The 25,571-nt window shown below is 35.2% G+C and overlaps 2 protein-coding genes across 2 annotated transcripts in view; both read right to left on the bottom strand.

The window, feature by feature from the left end:
* Positions 1 to 1,011, bottom strand: part of LOC137407055 (kielin/chordin-like protein) — a 39,185-nt gene extending 38,174 nt beyond the window's left edge. The window contains exon 1 of the mRNA XM_068093661.1: positions 861 to 1,011. Coding sequence (XP_067949762.1) covers positions 861 to 885 — 25 coding nt within the window. The 5' untranslated portion in view covers positions 886 to 1,011. The remainder of the gene's footprint in view (positions 1 to 860) is intronic.
* A 5,878-nt stretch (positions 1,012 to 6,889) lies between these two features.
* Positions 6,890 to 25,571, bottom strand: part of LOC137407054 (uncharacterized) — an 81,182-nt gene continuing 62,500 nt past the window's right edge. The window contains 11 exon segments of the mRNA XM_068093659.1: positions 6,890 to 6,955; positions 6,957 to 7,029; positions 7,888 to 8,038; positions 9,757 to 9,905; positions 11,541 to 11,636; positions 12,238 to 12,430; positions 13,003 to 13,237; positions 14,858 to 15,106; positions 17,422 to 17,600; positions 19,570 to 19,676; positions 20,870 to 21,080. Of these exon segments, the coding sequence (XP_067949760.1) occupies positions 6,890 to 6,955; positions 6,957 to 7,029; positions 7,888 to 8,038; positions 9,757 to 9,905; positions 11,541 to 11,636; positions 12,238 to 12,430; positions 13,003 to 13,237; positions 14,858 to 15,106; positions 17,422 to 17,600; positions 19,570 to 19,676; positions 20,870 to 21,080 (1,709 nt within the window).

Genomic DNA, 25,571 nt, shown 5'->3' with positions numbered 1-25,571 from the left:
ACTTACAAGCTATTACAAAGTAGAGTTTCACGATTTCCAAAAAAACAGACGATTCAATATTGCAAATAAACGATTTACGATATAATTATGTGAAAAACTAGTAGATTTTTGTTCATACTTTTTGTATATTTCAACATAACAACAAACTGTTTTGGGTTTGTGATAATTAGAAGTCTATATTTTATGAATGCTCATGAGTGTGGAAGGCCATGAAAAAAGCTTATTATTATAAGACTAGAAGGCCCGTGTGTTTTAGTTCCAGTATCGCTCACTCTGAAAATCCTCAGGCATGAGATAAATCGCCATTACACGATTATATCGTTTATATGATTGACGATATCTTTTTTAATAGTGGCGATTATCAAATCATCAAATCAAATCATCAAATCAAATCATCAAATCAAATCATCAAATCAAATCATCTCCCTAAAAATCGTCACCAAACAATTAAATCACCATATCGTGAAGCTCTATTCTAAGGCCAGCTCAAGGATGACAAATTTGGAAAAAGTGAGCTTGACACGCCAAGTAACAATGGACATTAAAAACCAACCATTCATCCCTTCAACAGTATTTACCAATAACTAATATAATAATGAGAAGGACAGCACGTAAATTCCAGTCCATTCTGGAGAAACATGGAACTGTCATGATTATGAAACCATAAAAAACATTACTACCAATAAGACTGAATACTATTAAAAATATATGTATTTTCGAAATATTTTATAATCCAATACAATTATACCCTTGGTCTTACAGTCCAAAAACTGCAGCAAAAGGTTATAAAAAATTAGGAACTGCCATTAAGGTTAAATATTGTTGAAAAAATTGCAGTTGGCGCTTTCAAATACACTCACCAATGCACGATGCTGTTACAATCATTCCATTATGGTACCATTCCTTCCTGCAGCTACCCTCGCAGCCGACAGTTCGACATGTAGCCTCTGTGCCATAGCTTGGACATGTCGCATCTCTACACAATTCTAATCCATCACAACTATCAAGAGTTGCCCTCTCTCCTATGTTGCATGAGGAGTACAATTTTATATCCACACAGAACCTGGAATAGGCAATGCTAATAACAATTATAATCAATAAAAGACACGGGACTTGTGCAGCAGACGATCACAAGGAGAACTGATTTAGCTGCTCTATTTCATTGAACAGCTACATGTATTATCAATTATCTGAACAAATGAAATGTCCTTAGGTAAAAAGAATATATATATATATATATAATATATTAAGAACTGAAAACTTAAAACTGTTTACTACTTGAAGTTTCATGGTTGTTACCAATCATCAGGTAAAACTAAAATGATCTGAAGCTCATATGACTGTATGCAAAAACACATCGAGTAGCTTAACGATAAAAGCCAGCTATATATAATACAACAATTTAATTGGTTCATGTCACAGCATTGCAAATCAAGTGCTGATTTGAATGCCTGCACTTTGACACAAGCTCGTTTCGTGAGTTCAAACTTGCAAGTTCAGGTTTGTATAGAATGAAGTACTTCTCCCAAATACACAAATTACAGCATTTACTGGTCTTATGGTAACTACTCGCTTTCTTCAATACTCTCCAATACTCTCCATATATATATATATTTCTCCAAGTTTGTCCGTTTGTAGGATTGATTGTCCGGCTATAGCAATTATTAGAATAGTTGTAGCTGGACAACAATGCAGACGCGAAGTCATGGCTTACCGCCATTAGAAGCATATTTTATTAAGCAGCTTACTAGAATTTTCCATTGGCAATATGCCAGGCGAACAGCTTGAAAGTTACAGCTGTTTGACAAAGTTTTTAAATCTTTACAGTTGTTTTTATTTTTCTCTTAATTTATTTCAACTACACAGAACACTTCTCTCATGATATGTAATTTGAAAGTTAGAATGGGAAGTTTTGTTATATATGTTAAATACAAATCAATTTTCTGTCCAAAGACTTTTTTATTACTATTATTATTATAAAAGTTTACCAAAATACATACTAAAACTTTCTTTAAGTATGTGTTGAGTAAGTTAAATTCATTTAAGTTGACTCAGCGTTTATGTTACACGTCTGTCTCGAAGGTAAGAACTCCCTATGGTAGGTACTGCACGTAGCACATTGTAATGTTACACTTGTTTACAGATCATAACTACTAAGTACACTAAAATTATTGTAGGTAGATAGAGTTACTAAGGTTAACATATTTTGTTACTAAATTTAATGATGATGATTTTGATGATTTTTACAAGGTGTTTGCATTAGATAATTACTATGGGTTTTTATACCACTCCATGTCGATAAGATATTTTCGCCTTATGATGCCAACACTGAAACGAAGTAAAATCATATACCAAATAATTTTTCATTGTAATCGTAGCAAAACAGAATATATTTAGCCATTACTTGCTAATGATTTAGCATTAAAATTTAAACACTTTTACAGACTTATTTCTCCTCCTAATTTATCCTTACTTCTTTTTAACTCCTATTTGTTTTTTCCCTCCTTATTTCATAATATGAAATTTAAAAGTTAGTTGTTTAAAAAAGTTTAAAAACCTTTACAGCTGTTTTATTTTTTCTCTCAATTCATTTGAACTGCACAAAAACACTTTTTTCCTGATATGAAGTTTAAATGTTAGAATAATAAATGCTGTATATGCTAAATAAGAATAAATTTTTTGTCCAAAGACTTTTTATTACCCGGGCATTCACCTAGTACATCTATATATATAAAACTTAGTGTTTTTCTTTTTGACTTTCTCTATTTTGGTTAAAAACAGTCATTTGCACAAAGACCTCCTATTATTTGGGAAATGCCTGGCATGCACCTAGTACATTTATATAGATCTCAGTGTCCATCCAATTATAGCGATTAAATTCTAGCAATGAAAAATCCTCTTTGCAGAGAATTTGATCTCACAACCTCCAGGTCTGAAGACCAGCGATCTAAACCACTACACTATGATCGTTCAACTGACCATAGCGATGAATGATTGTCATGACATTCATTGCATCAATTAAAATACTCACACTTGAAGCGTTAGGTGTAATTAACTAGCACAGTTCATGGTTCTGCGTAAAATAGAGATTATTAAGCTGGCACCAAAGATGGCTACACCACCTAGCTTACTCCAATTACTGAGTTACTCAAATTCAGTGGGTAATTATTGTATTACCATTTGGCTAGCATATACCCTAGGACACTTATGTATCCGCGTCATCTAACTTTCGCATTTTCGCGGAGTCATCCTTTCGCGAAAATTTCATGAGCGAAACTAAACTGTCATAACGAACGAGCGAAAACGCAAAATTAAATAGCTTTGTTCATTGATATCCCAATAAAATCGTCCTATTAGAAATGCAGACAATTTTCGTGTGTGGTTGGGCTCATTGGGAAATTTCTGCTAAACTCATTACAGCTAATACACCGACTGAGCAGCGTGGCAAAGCAAATTAAGATAACGAGTTTTTTTGGAAAAGCCAAGACAAATGAGTAAGATGATGATATTAGTTTAGTCACTGAATTCGTAACTGATGAGGATGAAAGTCTGGTAGGGAAAGTCATAAAATTGAATAATAAATACTGTACTGATGAATTTTATTACCAACCAAAAACAATAACAACTCGGAGCCACGGCCACCGCGCGCTACGAATACTTGAGATCTAATATTGGTACCACGTCAGTCACAGCGGCAGGGACCTTGACGTCATTGATAGTCCAAGAAACAAATGGCAGCAAGCGATCAAATTGCATTATCGATCTCGCCCACACACTTCTACCTGCGGTTCACAAATACAAACTAGTCCCAAATTGAATTGTTTTTCTTATGAGTGAACTGGACCTGAGAACTCTAATCTGTTTGTTCCACTGCATTTAGTTTCACATCACTATATTTTCGCACTCATTAGAGCCCCGAAATTATGTTGCAGCAAAATTTTACTCTGTATGCTACTCATGCAACTATATACTAGTGAAATATAAGTGTCCTAGGGTATATACACATTTAACATGACAATACATTATTCTGTAATTTCATGCTTCAAACATCTTTTCTGGGAGTTATTATTCCTCTGAAAAAGAAATAACAACTCCTAAAGGTAAGACTTATGAATATTTTCATATTTAAAAAAGATTGTGTGTAAACCAAGTTTCTTAACTTTTGCTTGGTTACCATTCCAAAGACACATTCAGTTCACAGAGCTCGTACCACATAGTTGTTGGCCAACTTTGATTATCATTTTAGATTTACAGCTTAAATTATTTACATTTAAACACCAGTCACTAAATCTAAATTACATTAAATTGATTCTTAAGAAACAAAATACGGCGAAAACTTGACCTCACTTGTACAAAATACAATAATCAAATATGATCCAACTGTACTACATGTTGTAAGAAAATCTCTGCAATTTGTACAATTATTGAATGCTATTAATTAATGGTATGTTAGTTGAAATGACCAAAAAAATGTGAGCCTTTACTGTATAGGATACCTACTGTACTGTAGTAGGTAACCTACAAATACCTACCTACTGCCATTATGCTATTGAGAAAACCCAAGCCGGACATTGATCAAACAAAATCTCATCTTATTAACCAGGTAGCGCCCTTATCGAAAACCAAGAGGATAAAAAACATTAATATTTTTATATTTCTCTATTCTGTTCTCTGATTTGCTTTCTCTTCTGCCAAGAATGCTAGTAGCAGTTTAGTAGTGCCTAGAGTCTGGGCCTACCTAGAGTCTGGGCCATCAGGTACCCACAGGTTTGAAGTGGATGTAGGGGAGGGATCTGGAAAGGCAAGTGGGTTCCCTCGCAGTCTGTGTGTAGGGTCAACGATAACCCAGCTGCTCTGTATAAAATAATATTCAGTTTACATGGAAGTTTCTTACTTCTCTACTGATAGAAGTGCAACTCCTTATCATCTACGCTAGTAAGATGTTTTGTGCATCAATGGCTTGCATAAAATGCATCTAGTTATAAAGCTGTGCTGATACATGATTGTGTACCTCTATGCCTTGGACCCAAGACCATACCACGCCACACCTATACTTCCTATATCACTTGAACTTGTTTACCGTGTAGCCATGTCTTCATGTTTGTGTTATATGCTCTAACCCTATGCGTCAATGATAACTTCATCCTTGTTGCCATACACCGTACATACACACGATCCACATACACACATAGTATGATACACAGTACACCAACCGAATAATATAATGGTAATATATTAATTATTTCCACAAATGTGCTCACCAAAACGCATGCTTAAAGGTTGACTTGCAACCAAATTCCCATCACAGTTATTTGGTATCAAAAGATTCACCATGTCTTACTCTGCTGTGTTGTAAGTGCAAAATATGCGGAAATGTGATTACAAACTCTTCAAAGCTCAAAAAAGAACAGTTAATCGCCGCCATCACAAAACTGCCACAGATTGGAATCGCTTTAGCCGAAGGAGTTATCTACTATCATGATATACAATGGGCAGCTAATAAGTTCATAACTAGAATGGGTGGGGAATAAATCGCTCCCTATGAAGCTAGAGTCTAGTTGACAAAGATCAATTTAGACATCTTTTAATAAATAAGGCACTATTGCAAGCTAGAGTTTTGTTCATCTAATGCGTACAACGACTGAATTACACGCGACTGGCTGGCTCAGTTTTCAACCTCGGAATCACTAGTAAAATAACCAGCACAATGTTCAAATACAATAGATGTACAAAATGTTTCAGTGAAAGGTTGCAAAAAGAAGCAGACAGAAAGTGAGTGACTCACCAAAAATATCCATGGTCGGGGCACTGAAAGATCTGAGCACAGCCTCGATATGCGATCTAGTTCACGGTCTTCTAGGGTGGACAGCTTAAAGTCAAGGTCAAATTTTTGTTTGACATAGTGGTACCCATCGTCATAGTGACCATTGCATCCGTTGCTGTGCCATGAAATAGTTACAGCAAATTGAATGGCCATGAAAACTTTTGAAAACGGCATCATCGACATCCAAACTTGAAAAACAATCTCCAAATTTCTATGAAGCGATGCTAGGTTGATGATTTAGATCACTAGCATCGCAGTGAAAAGCAGAGTTGACCAACGTATCAATGCATCAAACGCTGGTTGGTATAATTATTGGGTAATTTCTTATTAATCAGAGACATGCATATAACGCCGTATGGACATATGAAAACAGTTGTAAGGTGTATGCCATCAGGATCAGTATGTACTTTACAAATCAGTGTAATCGACTCAAAATATTATGCCAACAATCATTGGAGATAGTCCAACTGTTGTTATATACACACACATATATACATGTATGTATACATATATACGCATTTGTATACATATATACAGACAAATACATATGTACACATATACACATGCATGTGTGTATACATACATGTGGGTAAACATATACACGTGTACTCATATACATATATACACATACTTATATACACATACATATATGCACTTATACACATACCTTTACATATATGTATGCATATATGTAAATGTATATATATACATGCAAAACATACATGTACAATACATATATACCGCATGTACATATATGCATACATACAGATACAACGCACACATATGTATATACATGTATGCATATGTGTATATACATATGTACATGTGGAAGTATATACATACATGTATATCAACCAGCGCTCAATTGTGAAAAATATTTTGTTTGATGCACCAGTTGACATAAATTCACCTGAAGAAAGAGAAATGCCCGAAAATATTATCGACCCGCAACACAGAATCCAAGGTGGGCTAGAAACACTAGCAATGGATAATATACTAAAGCCTTGATATATCACCTATCAAACCCTCGAGTGTCATAACCAAAGATGTCTCTACCACCAAAATCTAGTCCTCTGATGTCCACACCCAGCCTGGTATAGTTCTGCTTGTCCAAAATGGATGGATCAAATTCATCAGTCGTCTCCCCTAGTTTGGTTACGCCTAGTTTAGAGATTCCATCTTTGTTGAAACCATAACGATCAAACCTGCGCAGAAACTGCAGATTACAAGCTAGCCTTAACGCCGATCCCACACCAAACATCAATTGACGATAAAAGCTGCAAACTGCACACCTTGCTTTTGAAAGGTGAATTGATATCCTTTGTACATAACCGAGTGTAAAACTAATGTCACCATGTCTTGCACATCCCCCTGATGATGTCATTCCATAATGTCTATAGCAATAATACATGTAGTTGACTTAATTTTCAGTGGGTTCTTTCGCATAACCTCCGTCACACAATATGTATCATACACAAAGCTTTCACGCACAAAAAAAAATTTATTGGCTTTTGATTTACAGGGAAATAATTGTGTAACCCAAAACGGAGATCTCCTTTCAGTCACTGCACAGAAAGTGCTGATCTCATCATTATGTGAGTGTCTTGGTATAAAAATGCTAAGATCACTGTTTGCTGTGTACTATTAAACACAGAAAATTGCTATATTTCACTATGTATGACGACATTCAGCAGTATTGATTGATTTAAATACTAGCATTCTATTCTGTAAAAAGTGTTTTGAAAATAATTCGGAGTTATCTTTCCCTATTAACAAAATGAGCCAAATGCATAACATTGAAAGACCAGTAGCTAGAACCCAGTAGCTAAAACCGTCACACAGTATAGAAGACGATGGAGAGTGCTAATATGCAGTACAAATCTTGACTCAAGGACAGAAGTTTGGAACAAATGGAACCGTTCAATGACGATGATGAAATGTAAACAAGAAGACTGGTTTCCCACAGCCATCACTAGATAGAATCTTCAGAAGATGATAATCTATTTGTATAAAAACATTGGTTTTCCATACCAATCCTATCCTAGCCTGTCAACTACACTCACCCAAATATGTCATAGCCATCCTTATCAAACCCATCACCATTGTATCCTTGTCTGTTATATCCCAGTCTATCAAAACCTGCTGAATCCCGCCCATCAGGATCAAAGGCTCTTGGCTTGGCTAGATTGTACGGTCTACCAGGAGCAGTCCTATCTGAATGCATTGTAACACAATGGGACACAAAAAGATAGCATGATTTTCAACTTTAAAATTATTTTATAAACGGTAGTCTATCCTGAATTATTCTTGCGACATCAAAGAGACAAAGAATTGGAAAATTTGGGACATCATTGCATCGATTCCCCAAAGTGTCACATTAAGTTGCTGGCCTGGTCTACCAAATCAAAATTGTGGGCAAGGTAAATATAGTAAGAAGGGCCAGAATCAACAAGCCAAAACAAATCAAACCACAAATAGAAGAAAGATAAGCAGAAGTGAAAATAAATAGTAATAATAATAAGAATGATAAAATTAAACCTTCACACAACCAGTGCATGAACTCTTACCCTGGAGTTTCCCACTGCAAGCAATAGCTCACTATACCAGGAGTCTAACTGAACCGAGTGTGTTGCTATCATGTGATGAATTAATCCATCTGAACAGGCATAGAGAAACCATTGAAAGTTGATAAAACCCCAAAGTTTTCTGATCAAAGAACTATTTATTTCCAAGAATAAATTACAATTAATAATTTTAAAAAACGGTTTTGTCTGGATTCTAAAACTTTTATAAATTTATTAATTTTTGCTTTTCCCATAAAACCCAAAAATTACATATAATAATAGGAAGTTTTTTCCCATTCTGCCTCCTGCGCCTTATCAGGGGTTTTTCCCATTCTGCCTCCTGAGCCCTATCAAAGTTTTTTCACATTTTGCCTCCTGAGCCCTATCAAACAGCTATAATCCGCCCAAAAAATTTTTAAAACAACAATGTAAAAAATTTTGAATGTAAAAAAGATCATTTTCTCACTTCTTTAAAACATAAAATAAACTTAAAAATCATTCATCAAAAAATCTTCTATGAAGACTGACACCGTGTAAGATATGCGAGTATTTAAGATTGATTTGGTTTACCATAAAATGATATTCGCCCAAGCAAGTTCAAAATTTGTTGTAGGCAAATACCACTCACCATCTGTCATATAAACAATACCAAAGATCATCAGCGAAGTTTTTTTAATATTTCATTTGCAGCTATTAGTTATCTTATGATATAACATTCACTCATTAGACTAATGTCCCACAATTCATTGAAGCATCATCATCTATGGTTTAAGGAACTACTAAATTTAAATGAATTTTAGTAAATGCAATATGTATCTTTATTATTTGGTTCAGAATTTCTTCAAATCTTCAACTCTAGACATGACACGGTCAATTTGCACAAGTTTTTTCTAACTTGACTTTTAGTGTAAGCAATTGAAACAGCAAACTTGAGAAAAAATGGTAGGCCGGGCTTTTATAAGTTTTCAGCTTTTTCTCAGGAAACAATTTTCTACAAAGCAATAATCTGATTCAAAAGAAAAGAATTCGCAAAGAGGCCTCACACCATTTTGCTTTCTGCTATGATTATATCAAATATTTTACTGAATTCTGAACCAGTATTTTTAAAGTGAGCGATTTTATAAGCCCAGAATGATGGCTAACAACCCACTAAAACATAGGCAAATTTAACAAGGCTGATATCTAACATCGACCTTGTTACATACAATGTAAATGCATAAAACCACAAACATCTGAGCCTTGTTTATTAGCAGAATCACTGCTCTTTGAGCAAATCAAGATTTATTCATTCAACATAAAAATTGTTAGAGGCTGTTTTGTTGAAAGCGCGTTCAGTTATTAGGCGCAAACTAAAGCCCAAGATCTTACCTGAAATACAGAGAGAATTAAGAGGAGCATAGTCTACGCATAATTGTTTTGGTGAGCTATTAATATCGTCCAATGAGAGTCCGAATGGCTCCAACGGACGGTAACGCGTGACACCGTTCAGCTTTATGTAGTTATCTCCTCGTTGTTGCCTACGTTAAATGACAACTCCAGTAAAAATTGTCACCAAGTTCATGGTTGCATACAATGGGAAAAAAGCAGCAAATGAGAATTTGAGAGACATATAAGGATAGGTAAGGCAACTCCAAAAACTAATATCTACAAACAAAAGGGAGACGTGAAGGATCTAACAGTAAATAATTGTTAAAATGGAAATGCTGTGCTAGCCTCAGTGAATATAGCATTAGCCTCAGCTTTCTGGTTTACGACCACGATAACATCAGTAAAATATTTTCTCTGTCCACTGATCTGTTTTAGGTACAGATCAGTTTTATGCCTCAAATAGAAACTTTCCTAAAAGTAATGATAACCTGAACATTTCAATCAATTTTATATTACTTTGGTAAATATAAGTAGTTATAAAAGTAAAATAATTTCTGAAAAAACTATGCAATCAATTGGGGTTCATCTGCAAAAAACTGCTGATCAAGTCCAAATTGATTTCATAGTGAACTCCAAACCATATTTGTAAATGCTAACAGTTTGTGACAACTCCAAACTATATTTGTAAATGCTAACAGTTTGTGACAACTCCAAACTATATTTGTAAATGCTAACAGTTTGTGACAACTCCAAACTATATTTGTAAATGCTAACAGTTTGTGACAACTCCAAACTATATTTGTAAATGCTAACAGTTTGTGACAACTCCAAACTATATTTGTAAATGCTAACAGTTTGTGACAACTCCAAACCATATTTGTAAATGCTAACAGTTTGTGACAACTCCAAACTATATTTGTAAATGCTAACAGTTTGTGACAACTCCAAACTATATTTGTAAATGCTAACAGTGTTGTTGCTAACAGTGACAACCTGCTTATGGTCAGCTCTCTACATATAAACCATAAATTGTCATGTTTAAAATATGCCCGTTATAGAAGCTCATAGCTGGAAGCAAACCGCCTAAAGCCTTTTGATTGGTCATAGCAAACTTGTTTCGATTTTTTCTTTGAAAACCTTTAGAAACCACGTTGGGACGAATCATTTGAGACTTGCTCATTAACCAATATAAAACTTTCCATTGTATCTTTCAGCAAAGATTTTAAAGTCATTTGTACAAAAAATAACATAGGCTACCATTAATTCTAATTATTAATCATAACTCTGAATTATAATACAGTGAGACAAGTGATGGTTATAGTAGCCCAGATGATAATAAAGGAACACTCGACATGGAATAAGGACACGGAATAAGGACATGGAATAAGGACATGGAGTAAGGCCATTGGTATCCACCGGAAAGAATGTATCAAGGCAGAGCATATATACACAATTTCTGTGATGCATATGTAAATGAATGTTTATGTAAAAAATAACTTTTCATTACAAATAAATTTGAGTTCAAGTTACATATGTTCATAGAATGGCGATTTTATTTAATCTCCAACAAAAAAATCCATAGATTTGGGTCATTTTTGGGAGATTTTGACCTGACAAAAAATTAATAATAATTTTTTACCTGTTGCTAAGCAGTCACCTCATAGCCTGAGGACCAGTAAAACATATCACCAGTTAATTACAGTAACTTTAGTAAGGCTTAGCTAATGTTTACTTTCAACAAATGGGAAAGTTGGGAGGTAGGAGTGAAACGAAATGCTACTCACCAATCGTGCCACACTTTATCAAGGAATGCATAATGGGACACAATGACTGGGTCATACACCATGTTTCTTGTCTCAGCATGGCCTCCAACCCAAAGTCTGTAAGAGAAAGAGACATTCATTCCTCAATAGAATGAACACCAATTACACTGCCACAAAACCATGCTTTTATCAACCCTTTACGATAGAAACGTCCTGTAAAGATAAAAACATCCTACATTTAACTGTAAAACTTGTTGTTTTACAGTTAAATGTAGGATTATATCAGTGTGTTTGTCTTCTCTTTGATTTATCAGTTTTATTATTAAAACAATATCTTGTATTATAGGTAACTCTGTGTGCTTTAGTCTAGTCAAAAAGCAGCAGCAATTTTGACATATATCGAAGAGAGATAATTATACATAAACAATTATTACATCAGCCAAATCAATAAAAAAATGATTTACTTGATTGGCTGAGGTCAGTGTAAGTTTCGGCAAATGTTGATGCTATGGTGCTATAGCTCAGCAACTCTGTCACAAAGTACCCTTACACACACGAGCACATACATATGCACACATACTTGCAAAACACACCAGCACCACACCAACCTTAAGTAGACCAACATCAACTCAGCGCTGTTAGATATCCTTCTGATGCCGACACACACCAACCTTTCACAGACCAAAGGAATGGTAAACTTATGCTGCCAATCACTGACCTGAAGAGAAGAGAGCCAGATGTTAGCTGATTGTTTAGAGATGAAAAGTCAGAAGTCCGCTTGATTTTCTCAATAGCGACAGCATCGGGCAGAGAGACGGATGTGTTGAAGGTCCTACGTAGACACGGAGACCAGGGCACATTGTCGGTGAACGGGTGGTAGTGTACACAGCCCCCACTCCTGTCTCCATTACCTGAAAAAAAAATTGAGTTAGTTGTTAAACAGTGGTTTTAATAACTTGTCAAAATTTTATCTGATGCTTCCCAGCGTAATTGTTATCAAAGAGACTGTCTATCACCTGCCTGTCAGGCAACTAAAAACACTTACTTCAGAGCTGTATCTAGCCAATAAAGTACATTGTATCAGTTAAAATAAGGAGTGGATCACTTAGTCCACCTTTTCTGAGTTGGTGAGTACCTGTTGACAAACATTGCTAAGTGCTATTTTCAAAGAGTTCTACTAATGTTCGTATCTGACACAACAATAACAAACAGTCGTAAATTGACATTGGAAGTCAAAGAACTCATTGCATTGGCTATTCAAGACAGTCAGTCGTATGCAAGTAAACTCCTTTGAAGCCCAACAACAAGGTAAAGATTGAAAACTTCTCCGAGTACAAACATTATCTACAATACAAACCTTTATCTGCAATATGCACAGCTTGAAGTAATTGCAAATTTTGGGCTATATTGAGTTATTGAACAGAAGCTCGACTATAGGGCACCAGTTATATCATAACAAGAGACTTTTTTACCACAACCTTACCTCCAAACAATCCAGCTCTCCATATGGGAGAATCCACCATAGCTCCGACGTCCAGAGTCCAGTCAAAGTAGGGAATGGTGAGGGTGCAGGAGCTACTGATAGCCTGTAGCCTCTGTTCTAAGTCATTCAACATTGCTCGGTGCCAAGCGAGGAAATTGAGGCCGGTTGAATGGCTGTAGGGAAGATGTTTCTCATACATTTCTGAATATTCTGTCCAATCACCAGCTGTGTAGAGCTGAAGAGCAGAATGAATGAATAAAAAATGGAATATCGTAGATGGGACAACTCCAAAAGAGTTGATACTGTAAGACGCTCACTTTTCTTATGAACAAAACACACACGATAAAAATAAACATTCTTTGAACACGAATAAAATTGCTATATTATAGAAATATGCTCACATTTCTGTGCACATGTTAGAAGTCACCTGACCCATGAAAAACGCAAACCGAAATCTAGCATACGTAATAGGGTACCTACAAAGGTTATCAAATCTTGATATTGTTAATCCGTTCAAAGCTTTCTATGAATGGTCATCAATTGTTGCTCAAAATAAAAGCATTTGCATTGCGAATAGATACACTTTTATGCAAAATGTTTGATACATCACATTGAATGAGCTCTTATAAATGCTAGGACATGTTATATCTGTTACATCTCTGACAAATTTCAACTTGATCATTTATTAACTCATGCTGATTGTGTCCAAGTAAAGCTAAAATTAAAAAGGTGCTGAGCAAAGGCTAACTAGTGTTATAAAAATAGCGTATCAAGCGGGTAAAGGTCATGGCCACAAATACCGATCTATGACTTGGACAACAGGCACAAGACGATTTCAACATTTGTTCCTATCAGCGAAGTTGTAACGTATGCACATGATTGATCAAAGGAATCGATGACCCGTCTTGCATTGAATTTCAATTATATTTCACCCATTGCCAACTCAGTCATTTTTATTTGAGATTTGGTCAAGTGTGACAATAGATTGTCATTGTTTACTTAGTAAAACCATAATAATATAGAAAGTAGTAATCACATAAAGGCATCTGGCAATCACTGACTGTCCAGGTTTTGTTATAGAGCATTAATAACATCTCAATATTATAATTTTTTTACAATCAGCACCTTGAGGGCTGGTACACCTGCATCCACATGGCTTCGTTTACAAATGCTGCTTCTAAGAAACAGCATTTGTAAGAAACAGCGAAAACCAGTCAAATTAATTCTTGCACAGGGCGTTAGACTAAAAATTTTACTTCCATTTTTTATAGCTTTCAAATATCCTTATCAACTTTCTTCGTTATTATAACAATTTTACTGGGACGATATCATGCAAAAAATTGATACAATTCATTTGTTGGTATGTGATGATAAATGATTGTGATGAAGACGAAAAACTGTGATACTAACTACAACTTTGCTGTTTATGTTGAATTAGAAAACGATGCTGAACATGTGATCAATGAATATGATGTTACTGCAAACATTTTCTGAATTTGTTGACATCTTACCATTTTTTGTTTCACCGCAAGAACTGTAAAAAATTTTATTTTATTTTTGGTGACATGTGCCGTGTTGTGGGACCTGTTATCCAGTGATTCACGAAATACCATTTGATGATGAGCATATTTAGATGCGTTTAATAAAAGTTTAAAAATGGCCTAGTGTTTCAAAAATTGCCCAGGGGTACAGACAAACATTGTCAAGGATGACCAGGGTTCAAAAGGTTAAGTACAGATCTGGAACAGTCCACAATTACTAGAAGCGCTTCACATGAGTTAATGAAACCAGGGAACCAAGGCTACGTCTAAAGATGAAGTTTAATATTAAAGTTCAACTAAGGAACCAAACCAACCTTTTTAACAGCTGTCTGGTAAGCAGCCACCTCTTCTGCAGTCATGTCTCTCACTTCTTTCCTCTCCAACACCCGGCTGCAGCTGCACTGCACCGAGCCAAAGCGAGTGCAGATGCACTGGTTGCAGCCATTGCTAAACACTTCCTCATATTCGTAGTGATGGCCATTGTAGACACACCCTCTGCACCATGATGTGTTGTGGCAGGCATCTTGGGTGCATTCCGTAACACCCGCAGCAAAGGAGATCACCTGAGAAGACAACTTTAATGTGTAAAACAAACAATTGAGTTCGGATATCTGTGTATTTCTGATTAACGCATTGCGTACCACAAGCCAAGTAGTGCAGCTTGGCGCAACATTTGCATTTGGCTAAGAGTCCTCTGGTGTGGCTTTAGTAGACTTCATAAAAACATTTTAGATCAGTGTGTAGTTAATTAATTAGCTTATCGTATTTGTACTCAAATGAAAGGAAACCATTTTCTGCATGCTTTGAGCCAATAGAAAACACATTTACACTGCAGGCTGAGTCGAGTTTCCCTTTGCAAAAATGTTAAATTTTATCCACAATTTTTTCTTCACAATGACAACCAACTTCACATGCATCACAAATTGTAGATCAGTTGACTTTTGGCAATTGTCTATTGCATAACAGTTCTAATAATAAAAGCGATTATTTTATTGATAACAATAATAATGTCATAAACTATAGTAACACGAATACGACTATGTTGTTACTCAAGGTCGTAGCGAAAATGGCCGAGAAATGTCTGAGCATATCCTGCAATACATTTGCAGAATTGTTTGTATAATATCAGCTGGTTTAAAATTTGATGCTGATTAATTTGGCGTAAAAATATTTTTCACAGACTTCGTATTTTCAATGTTATGCGCCAGTGTCAAATATTAGGTTTTACAGAATATTTAATGGTTCCGATGAAAGAAATAATTGGGTAACAAAAGAGTTAATAGTAATATTTGTATGTATGCATGTATGTAGAGTAAACACATAGTTCCTACCAATACCTGAGCAATTGTCTTTGACCACCAATCCTCCATAGTTGAGCAATGAATAAATCTATTGAATGCAAGCAGATGCCTATGAAACTTTTTGACCAGCAAACAGTCAAAGATTCCAAAGACATTATTTTGTAGCCTGGCATGGCTATGGATAAGCATGCAATGTCTATGGTGTCTACCACAATATCAAATGTTACTTTACTTTCGTTTTTTCTCATAACCTGGTACAAGTGTATCTGTGATGATCTTTATAAGGAGTATTAATATCGATTTAGCAGGCAAATATGAGACAAAAATATGTAACAGCTTAGGATTTAAGTTTACACTAAATTTGGATTTGCTTCCCTTGTCTGTTATTACCCTATCGATCATAGAGTACAGGCTGAGCTTATTACTTATGACATCACAAGTTTAAATAAGTTTTGTAGACATTTCAGGTCTCAAACATGATCTCTCAATGTATTGTGACAAGTTGATTAGAAACTAAGCCATATCCAGTGTGACAGCTATCAAAATACTGCAAAGGCAGCATACCATGGTTAAGATCTAAATTTTTTACATGCGCTGTTTAAAAAATTCAATCTTAAAACATCACAGTCTATACGATTGACAATGAAATCTTCAATATTAAATAATCACAGACAAGCTTCCATGAAAGGGCTGAAGTATAAAAGTGGTGCAACTCCAAAACATTTCTATGCTAAAAAACAAGTTGCTTTCTCAGGAATTTTTGTGATTGCCGTCGTACTTCATGTAGTCGATTCAGGGTCAACGCAGTTCATTTGCCTTTGTATAACGTTGTACAGTTTTAAAAGCCTAAAACCTCCAGCTATCATTAAGGAGAAAGATTGATCAAATCACGGTGCCAAAAACAAAGTTTTCGCATTCTCAACAAAAGTTGGGCATTGTGAAGACAACTATCATATTCACAACTCTACGACACAAAGAGGAATCAGGGCAGACCCCAACTGAGATACAGAGATGTGGCTAAGCGTAACATGCAGTTGAGAGAACTAGACACAGACATATGGCAGGAACAGGCGGCAAACAAAGCTTGAATGGAAGTCAGTGATAAAGCCTAAACCATATTCATAGTCATTGTCAAAACGACTGACTGCAAGAAAGAGCTCACTTCTCTTGCTTGGTTGCTATTAGACTCAGAGACACCTGACCAAGTTCATAGTCTATAATGTAATGGAGCCCTCATAAACAGCTTCTGCGTGCAATCAGCGGGTGAAGATCAAGCTTAAAAGTCCAGCAATTACAGCCGAATGTTATCAAATATGACCCGCCATTAAGAGCTAAATTCTTGTTTATTCTAGAACAATCTTGGAATATCATGGCTAACTCGTTTAGTTAAGTTTTATAAATGGGACGACTGCGTTTCAACTTGACATTAACATCTTAATGGGAATGTTAACACCTTGATAGTATTACTGTATTCTACATAAAAGATAAATGACCTTGAATGAAAGTTGGAAAAGAAATCGTCTACCCGTCAGGAAAGAAAACTCCTGATGTTATTTACATGGCAGCTGTGTTTTTACCTCTGTCCGTAAGCTTCTCTCATTATTTGCTCTCATGCATTCCTCCTTTCTCACAACATCACAACTATAACTAAATCCTGTACTGAGGCCATCTTCGTTGAGGAGGTTGTTATCCACCCCTGCACAGTCGTAGCCCGAACGGGAGAATCTGTCTTTGTTGTAGCCATCAGCTCTGTAGCCTGTAGTCAAGCAAACACTAACTCAGATCAAGAGGTTTAATGATGCAAAGAATAGAACTGCAGCTTAAAAAACAATCCATCATTTTTTTGACGTCATCAAACCGTTTGCACATGCGCTCATTCGCAAAAAAGCCGCCATATTTGTAGAAAATGATCGTTATTCTTTTATTTAATAGTATTTTTTGTGTTGTTCTGATATTATAATCAAAAAATTGCAAACAAACGCATCATTTTCAAAAATTCATTGCAAAAGCTTCGTGCTTTTAATGATAAAAGTTGTCTATAAAGATAGCCGACAACGAAAAAATGACGTCACAAAAAACGAAGGATTGTTTTGTCTACAAGCAAGCCTCTAGCATATCTTGAACGGAGAAAAGTTTGTCTAACAGAAAGATCAAAGGTCAAACCAGGATTAACATTCAACATAAAATTTAGATAATCAACAAAAGGTAAACATTTATTCAAAGAGCTATATTGGATGCGCATTGAAAAATGAAAAATATCATAATTGAATAAAAAGATCGCTTATCTCCGTTTCAAAATGAATATGCATGGTTCACTTTTCTCATATCTACATGTAGGTAAACTCGCTATGGAGAAAAAGGATATTGTTATTGTTCTTTCTTATAATCGTGACTAACCCTTCTGACGATCAAAAGGAACCATGAGTGAGTAGTGTAAATGATGAGTAAATGTGTGTTAATAGTAGATTCATTAACTTATGATTTTTTGCTTGCAATAATTCATTGAATTGGATCATTCAATTGAAAATATCTCTACTTTTACCATCTGCAGGGTTGGACAACTCTGTGTCTAGGCAGAAAATGACAACTCCATATATACATGTACATCGTATAATAACCCTGTCATTGTATTGGATCTTGTTGACAAAGGCAGAGAATTTAGCCTAAACAAAAAACACCCTATCTTTAACTTTGTTCATGTGTAATTGCAGCAAACTTTCGTTTGAAAAAACTAACTATGCTAAAAATATATGACATACTTCTATTTAACAAGTGGCATTTTCCGAGTTTTTGTCATTTGTACCACTAGCTATCACCTTTCCTTCCCTAACCTCTGCCAACATAAATGCTTCATTTTCAGGTGAAAAATCATCTTCAAAATTCATACATCAACAAAAATACGTATTTTAAGGCAGACTTGGGTACGCATCTGACAAATTTATTAAATACTTTCTGTGCAACTAACATGCTCACCATGGTCTGTACAAACTAATTGAAAATACCTCAACATGTTTCTATGGACTATTTTGCTGATAATATTAATATATCACTACTATACAAGTTTGTATAAAAATGTGCAACATTCTTAAAACATGCCACAGGCAACACCTTTTGTTAGCGAAATCACAAGCGAAAATTCTAGCTTAAATATTTCAAAGCCAGTTTGTGGAAGCCATCAAATGGCTAGTCAAAACACAGTTTTTGTTCAATCTGAGGCCAAATATGCATGGGGCAACTTAGCCAGTTACAAAAAAATAAAGTCAGCATTTGTAACTCCAACACGAAATACTCTGGTATCGAAAGAGAAACAGTTTTTTCTTTTTAGTGCAAAAAGAACACAGCAGGAAGTTAGTAATGAAACACAGAAGTGTTTAAAAATAGAGAATCTCCTTAACTTATGGTTTTGTATAAGATTCCAAACAGAATTGTATGAACAGTAACCTCAAAACAAGGCTACTATGGCAGCAAATGCTGATCAATAAAACTGCAATAACAATGAGAACTAAAACAAGCATTTGATTACCCAGTCAATTAAACATGACATGCAAACAACTGAGGTAAAGCATAGCCTCGGAACCTTCAAAGCAACACTTCCCCACACCCAGCTCTGAACAACACAATGTCATTCATTAGTACACAGACGCTGCGCTGTTTTGTACTGATATGAATGTTGTGGGGTTGTGTACTTTTCATAAGCTGCAAGTGCTAAAATATTGACCTCTTACCTTTATAATCGACACCCTGAAACCTGTATCTCTGGCTGCCAAAGCTTGAAGCGGTTTGCACTGTTGCTGCCACTCCCTGTTCGTTATAGCCGTTTCTGAATCCATACCTACAAGATATAACATCTGTTTTTACCCTTCACAGAGAGATACATCTTTCCAAGTAAAAAGCAGCCATATAGTGTTCCAATAAGAAAATGCTGCCGGTCACCGCAAACTAGAGCCTCACGATTTCCAAAAATCACCAGATGATTGGATATTGCAAATTTGCAATATCCAATCCCGATATATCAAGAAATCGTCTATTTATAGGTAAGTCGTAATATATCATGATGTAAATATTCTGCAAAAAACTTGGAATTTTTTATTAATATTTTTGTATATTTTAACATAGAAAAAAACTGTTTTGGGTTCAGGATAATCAGAAGCATATATTTTAGCGTATTATAAGACTAGGAGGCTCGTATTATAGTTTCAGTACCACTCACTCTGAAAATCATCAGGTGTGAAATAAAGCGCAATTACACAAATATATTGTCTATACGATTGGCGATATCTTTTCAAATCACGATTTTCAAATTGTCTACCTTCAATATCGCCACCAAGCAGTTAAATCGTCATATCTTGAAGCTCTACGACAAACCAGCTTACAGGCTACTCAAACTATAATATGCAAGGGCACAACACCAGACATGTAATCATGTGTCTTGACCAACAGAAAACACTATTGCAACAGAATGCCAACATACACGCATGAAAAGACTCCTTACATACCATAGAATATATAAAACAATCTACCAAAAACCGTCAAACTAAAAGACCCATATATATTGCCAGCGCACGAATGGCTGCACACCTAACTCACCAACACCCAACCGACGACTCACCTTGCACACCTCTAGTTTTGTACCAATCAGCAAAACTTCTGCCATGCATAACTCACCTGTGCTAGAATGCTACAGTTAGAATTATCTATAATGAAATGCCAACACACAACTTACTGTTGCAGGAGTGGTAACACAAATGACGCACCCGTAACAAACGTCATCCCACTATACTCACCTGTTGGTTGATGTCAAATGCGAGTTTAAACCACTTTTATAAAATTTTACTGCAAACTTTACAGTACAATCATAGTGTTTAGGTAGTTAATGCCAGAGAATGACCAAACAAACCGATAACCTGTTATAACATCTCAAAACATGAGCTTGACCTACCAAAAATATCCTAAGCACACAACCCCACTGTCAAATAGCATTAATGCGAATAGGCCGCCTGTCATAAAATGACGCTGCCAGCTCACCTGTCATAGCCTGCTTCAGAGTGGCCATAGAGGAGGGTGTCCCTAAGAAGTGTTCGAGTACAGCAGGTTCCAGTTATGCATGAACCCTTGCACTCAGCGTATGACTCAAACCTGTTGCTGTTTCCATCACATCCGAGGTATTCAGCGGCGAGGCAGTCATCAGCCTTGGGTTCAAAATAGTATACGATCGCCGGCAAGCCTGCATCACAGGCTACAAATAAAGATCATCTCATCACGCAGGCGCTAGACATTGCCTAAATTCTAATCTCTATGTGACAGAAACAAAATATGTGACAAAATATAAAAGCTATTAATAGGGCTACTAAAATACAAGTTGTATGCCCGCTCCATTTACTGGCAAATAATTGTTATTAATTAGTATATCTTGTTACAGACTATGAACACAGTGCAGTGATTTTGCGCAAAATTAATGTATTACTATGAACAGTCGAATTTTATTTAATTAGATTATTGCAAATTATTTATGATCGTGAAATTGAATTTTTAGTATCTTTACAAAAGCATGAATTATCGGTATATTATGCAAGTATTACTCAAGCCTATTTACAGCAGCCCATAAAGGGATACACTAAAACCTGTATGCAAAAATTGACCTATTGACCTATGAAGAGAAAGCCTACTGTTCAGCTTGTAGGAAAGGAATTTGCTTAAATAAGAAAAGCTTTTAGCTACTAAAAATCATAAACGTATGCTAACTCCTACTGCTCATGGATCGTATTCAAACTGGTTTTGGCAACAAGCAAGTTTAATAATCGTTGAGTTTATTTTATTATCGTTGTTATAGTTATTATCAGCTTGAACTTGTACCCTGTAAAGGTACACAAATAAAAGTTCACGAATGAAATGTTAAACTTGAACTGAAATCTAAAATACTGACAATAGAACATTGACTTTGAATGACTTTGATTACATAACAAGCAATACATGAATACGAAAAATACAGCACGTGATTGCATAATAAGCAATGCAATACATGATTACATAATACATGAAAAATACAACATAATGTAATAGGCTACTACATAGCCTGCCTTGCCCAATGGATTCAATAAAACAATGTACAAATTGCATGTAACTAACCAAAACTAAAATGTATCAAAACTTACAAATCCTGGTTGTCTTCCAGTTCTTTTGGTATCCAGTAATAGATTAAATTTATATAGTGTGAAGTAATAAGACCATCTAGTATAGTTTATGATAACTAGATTATTATAGATTATTGAATATACTAAAATTTAAAGTTGAGCTATGGATCTGATATTTAGGCTTATATCTTGCCCGCTGGGAGGCTAGCTGCCTTCTGTCCTTGGGGCACTTTTCAGTTTATAGGATTTTCACGTGACAAATTATGACAATTTTCTCTACCATATATCGTTATAAAAATAGCTGACTGTCGCATTGGCCAATGAGATTAAGCTTGATGCTGACACATATTCAGTAATACAGGGAAAAGATGCGAAGTCTGGTTAGGCTATCACATCAATTGAACCACCACACAATGCATCCTGATACACCTACTTACAGGTAATGTTACATCTTATGCTTTTCTCAAATTTTACAACAAATTTTAATATAATACTCCCATCAGTTCTTTTTGATTGAAGGAAAAATAACTTCTAAAAGTTTGAATTTAATGCTAACAGTGACACTTCAATTCTAAATGCACATTCCAAAGAAACTATAAACTAGAAATTCCCCTGTCATACAGCCCACGACCAAAGTGATATTGGAAAAAAGAAAGGGTACTGATGGTTGAGAAATGCAATATTAGCAGTCAAATGGCAGAGCAGTGCAATAGGAGAACTGCAATGGTAGCTGTAATGTACTGGGTGTTATTATGTACAACAAACAGCAATCATGAAAGGAAAAGATTATATGTTTATATCTTCCCCCCGCAATAGGAGAAATGCAATATTAGATGTAAAATGCTCTGATATTATTAGAATAACCAATATTCTTACTAGAAATTCCCCTGTCATACAGCCCACGACCTGATAATGGAATAAGTGATAATGGAAAAAAAAGGGTAGTGCTGGTTGTTGAAAAAGTAGTTGTCAGCAGGAATTGACAGAGACTACTATCTCAAACCTATGTTTTACAACAATAAAATAAATATTAATTAAAGCTGTAGGCCTAACCTACTGTAATGTATGTAATTTAACTAACAACAGCGATAATGAAATATGTTTATTATGTCTCTGAAATGCAAAATTAGAAGTAAAATGGCAAGCTACTGTCTAACATACACAGTTTGAAAGTTGGTTGTGTTGAATGTAGAATGGTTTTGATAGCGATCTTTAACTGAAAGCAAGTATGAGCTTTCACACGTCTGGAGGTTTTCTGCAAACTGGAGCAAAATAAAAAAATGTTCTCGTCATAAAGGGGCATTGTAGTTCGGCCCTAGCTTGTATGATGTAAAAAATTTTGGCTAACATTTTAAATAACTTAATGAAACCTTCGGTAATTGGACAAGAAAACATGGCTGATAAACTAAGTACCACAATTTCATTTCTGTAAATCAGTCTACGCCTCAAACGGTTTACGTTTATTACAGAAACATTCGAATAAAGAAATTCGAATAATTATCTTATAACGAAATCTTATCATAATTTTGTAAAATCGAACAATTATTCTTATTATTAAATATTTTTGCAAGATATTAAAAACGGAAAAATATTAGAAACCTTCGGAATTTGGACAATACCATAGACTGGTGAAATGAGCACGTTTTTCTCGTGAAATGCGCACTGCTTAATAGTTCTACCATCTGTCGCACAGCTTTATTGGCGTATCATTGGCTGGTCTTAATTTTGATTAAAAAAAGCTTTTCAAGTCTTTTATTGCAATTTTAGGCCAAATTAATCTGTCTGTTCGTGTATAATCCGATCAGATGGGTAAGGTTTAGGATATTGTCTACAAATAATAAAGACTTGGTAACGTATTTAAATAAGTTTATATGTGTTTTGTATCGTTATAATACTTAAACGACTCCATTGAAAAATGGTTAAATTTGTTGATGAGATTTCGGTACAAGGGTTTGCGACGATGTTAATGAATAATTTTCGTGAGTTGTGTGCACATATGCATTTATCATAAATCTCCCGAACAATCGCTTCGCTCGTGTTTGGTCGTGGGAATATCAAAAGAAATGAATATCAGAAAATAAATGCAGAGCAACATCACAAATATATTTAAGTATTTACTTGAAAGTGTCTAGCAACGTTTAAAAGTTGTATTTAAAAAACTAGTAAGTCATTTATGAGCATTTTTATATGAAGACTGGAACAGAGCAAACAATATAAATAGATATGAATAAAGAATATTTAAAGTCCAGCATAAAAGATCAACAAATCACCAGATTGCATGGTGCTTGCTGCCCTTTACTTCTTTCAGATTAGAAATGAACCAAAATACAGCTGCACAATGCATTTAAATTAAACTTTAATAAAATACATAAAGCATAATTGTTATCAGATTTGTAGGAAGAATTGACATTGTAACAGATTAAATTTTAAAATATATCCATTTTAAAGATAAATTAAAAAAACTTGAGCTTTCATGAAAAATCCAAGTTTTATTTTAGTTCATGTAAAATCCAAACTAAGGAGAAAGTGAGAAAATTTGTGACAGAAAATTATTCTGAACTAGAGGGACAGTTTTCTACTATTTGTGTGGTTGCCACTCTTCAACAGAGGCAATCGACAGCTCGGATTGGTCATCAGTTGACCATTAACAAAGCAAGAGAAACCGTGTTCACTATTCAATTGTTAATTTTCTGCCATGTTTAATTTTTTCTCCAGTCTCGTGTGTTTCCATGTATCTGTGATACCATAATTACCCCTGTCTAATTACTGAAGAGCATGACACATGGTGATCTAACAGTCATGCTAGTACCCTGACAGTGTAGTGTCCTGCGAGTGATCATCAGGTGGCAAATAAAACAGAGAATGATTATCTGTATAGTTATTCTGTGAGACCACAAAGTAGTTCATTGGTGCAGGTGTTAAGGTGAAAACACAATAGGCGATATTTAGAGCGCTGCGTGGCACTAATCTGCGCTAGAATTCACTCAGCCAGCTCATGCAGAGCGATAACGCTAGACTTTCTCTACACAACTTTATCGCTAGCGAGATGCACTTCGATTGGTTGGTTTTTACCAGAACACAATTTTATGGTGGGTAATTATTTCTTATCCATGTTCACCAACGCACAGCAGCGACAATTTGCTATTTTATTACGATTGAAACATCTTCAAAATGAACACTGAATTGCTCATATATTTAATAAACGCACTCCCAGTCCTGTGCACCATAACAAACAAAAATTACAAAAAATCTGAGTAGAAAACCAACATTTGGAGTCAATCGTTGCGCAGGTTGACCATCTTGAGAATGGTAAATATTTAATATATTAAATTTTAAAAACTACTACATGATAAAATATATACAAAAATTGTAAAATATCACAGTTAAAAATACAATAATCGTCTTTTCTTATGCCTTCTTGTAGTGTAGGCAGTGTACAATCCGTGAAAATGAGATAAGTGTAGTAACGAAAGCGGAAGTTGTTTACGATGTTGCCTAGACAGCGCCATATTGACTTACCTAAATTTATTAACAACTCCGAAGAAGCTAATTATACGGAATTTTATTGGCAGTTTGTGAGCGTGCCATTATATCGC

This window comes from Watersipora subatra, chromosome 10, assembly GCF_963576615.1.
Source record: "Watersipora subatra chromosome 10, tzWatSuba1.1, whole genome shotgun sequence".
NCBI classification, from domain to species: domain Eukaryota; kingdom Metazoa; phylum Bryozoa; class Gymnolaemata; order Cheilostomatida; family Watersiporidae; genus Watersipora; species Watersipora subatra.
This window is presented reverse-complemented; position numbering and strand designations above follow the sequence as displayed.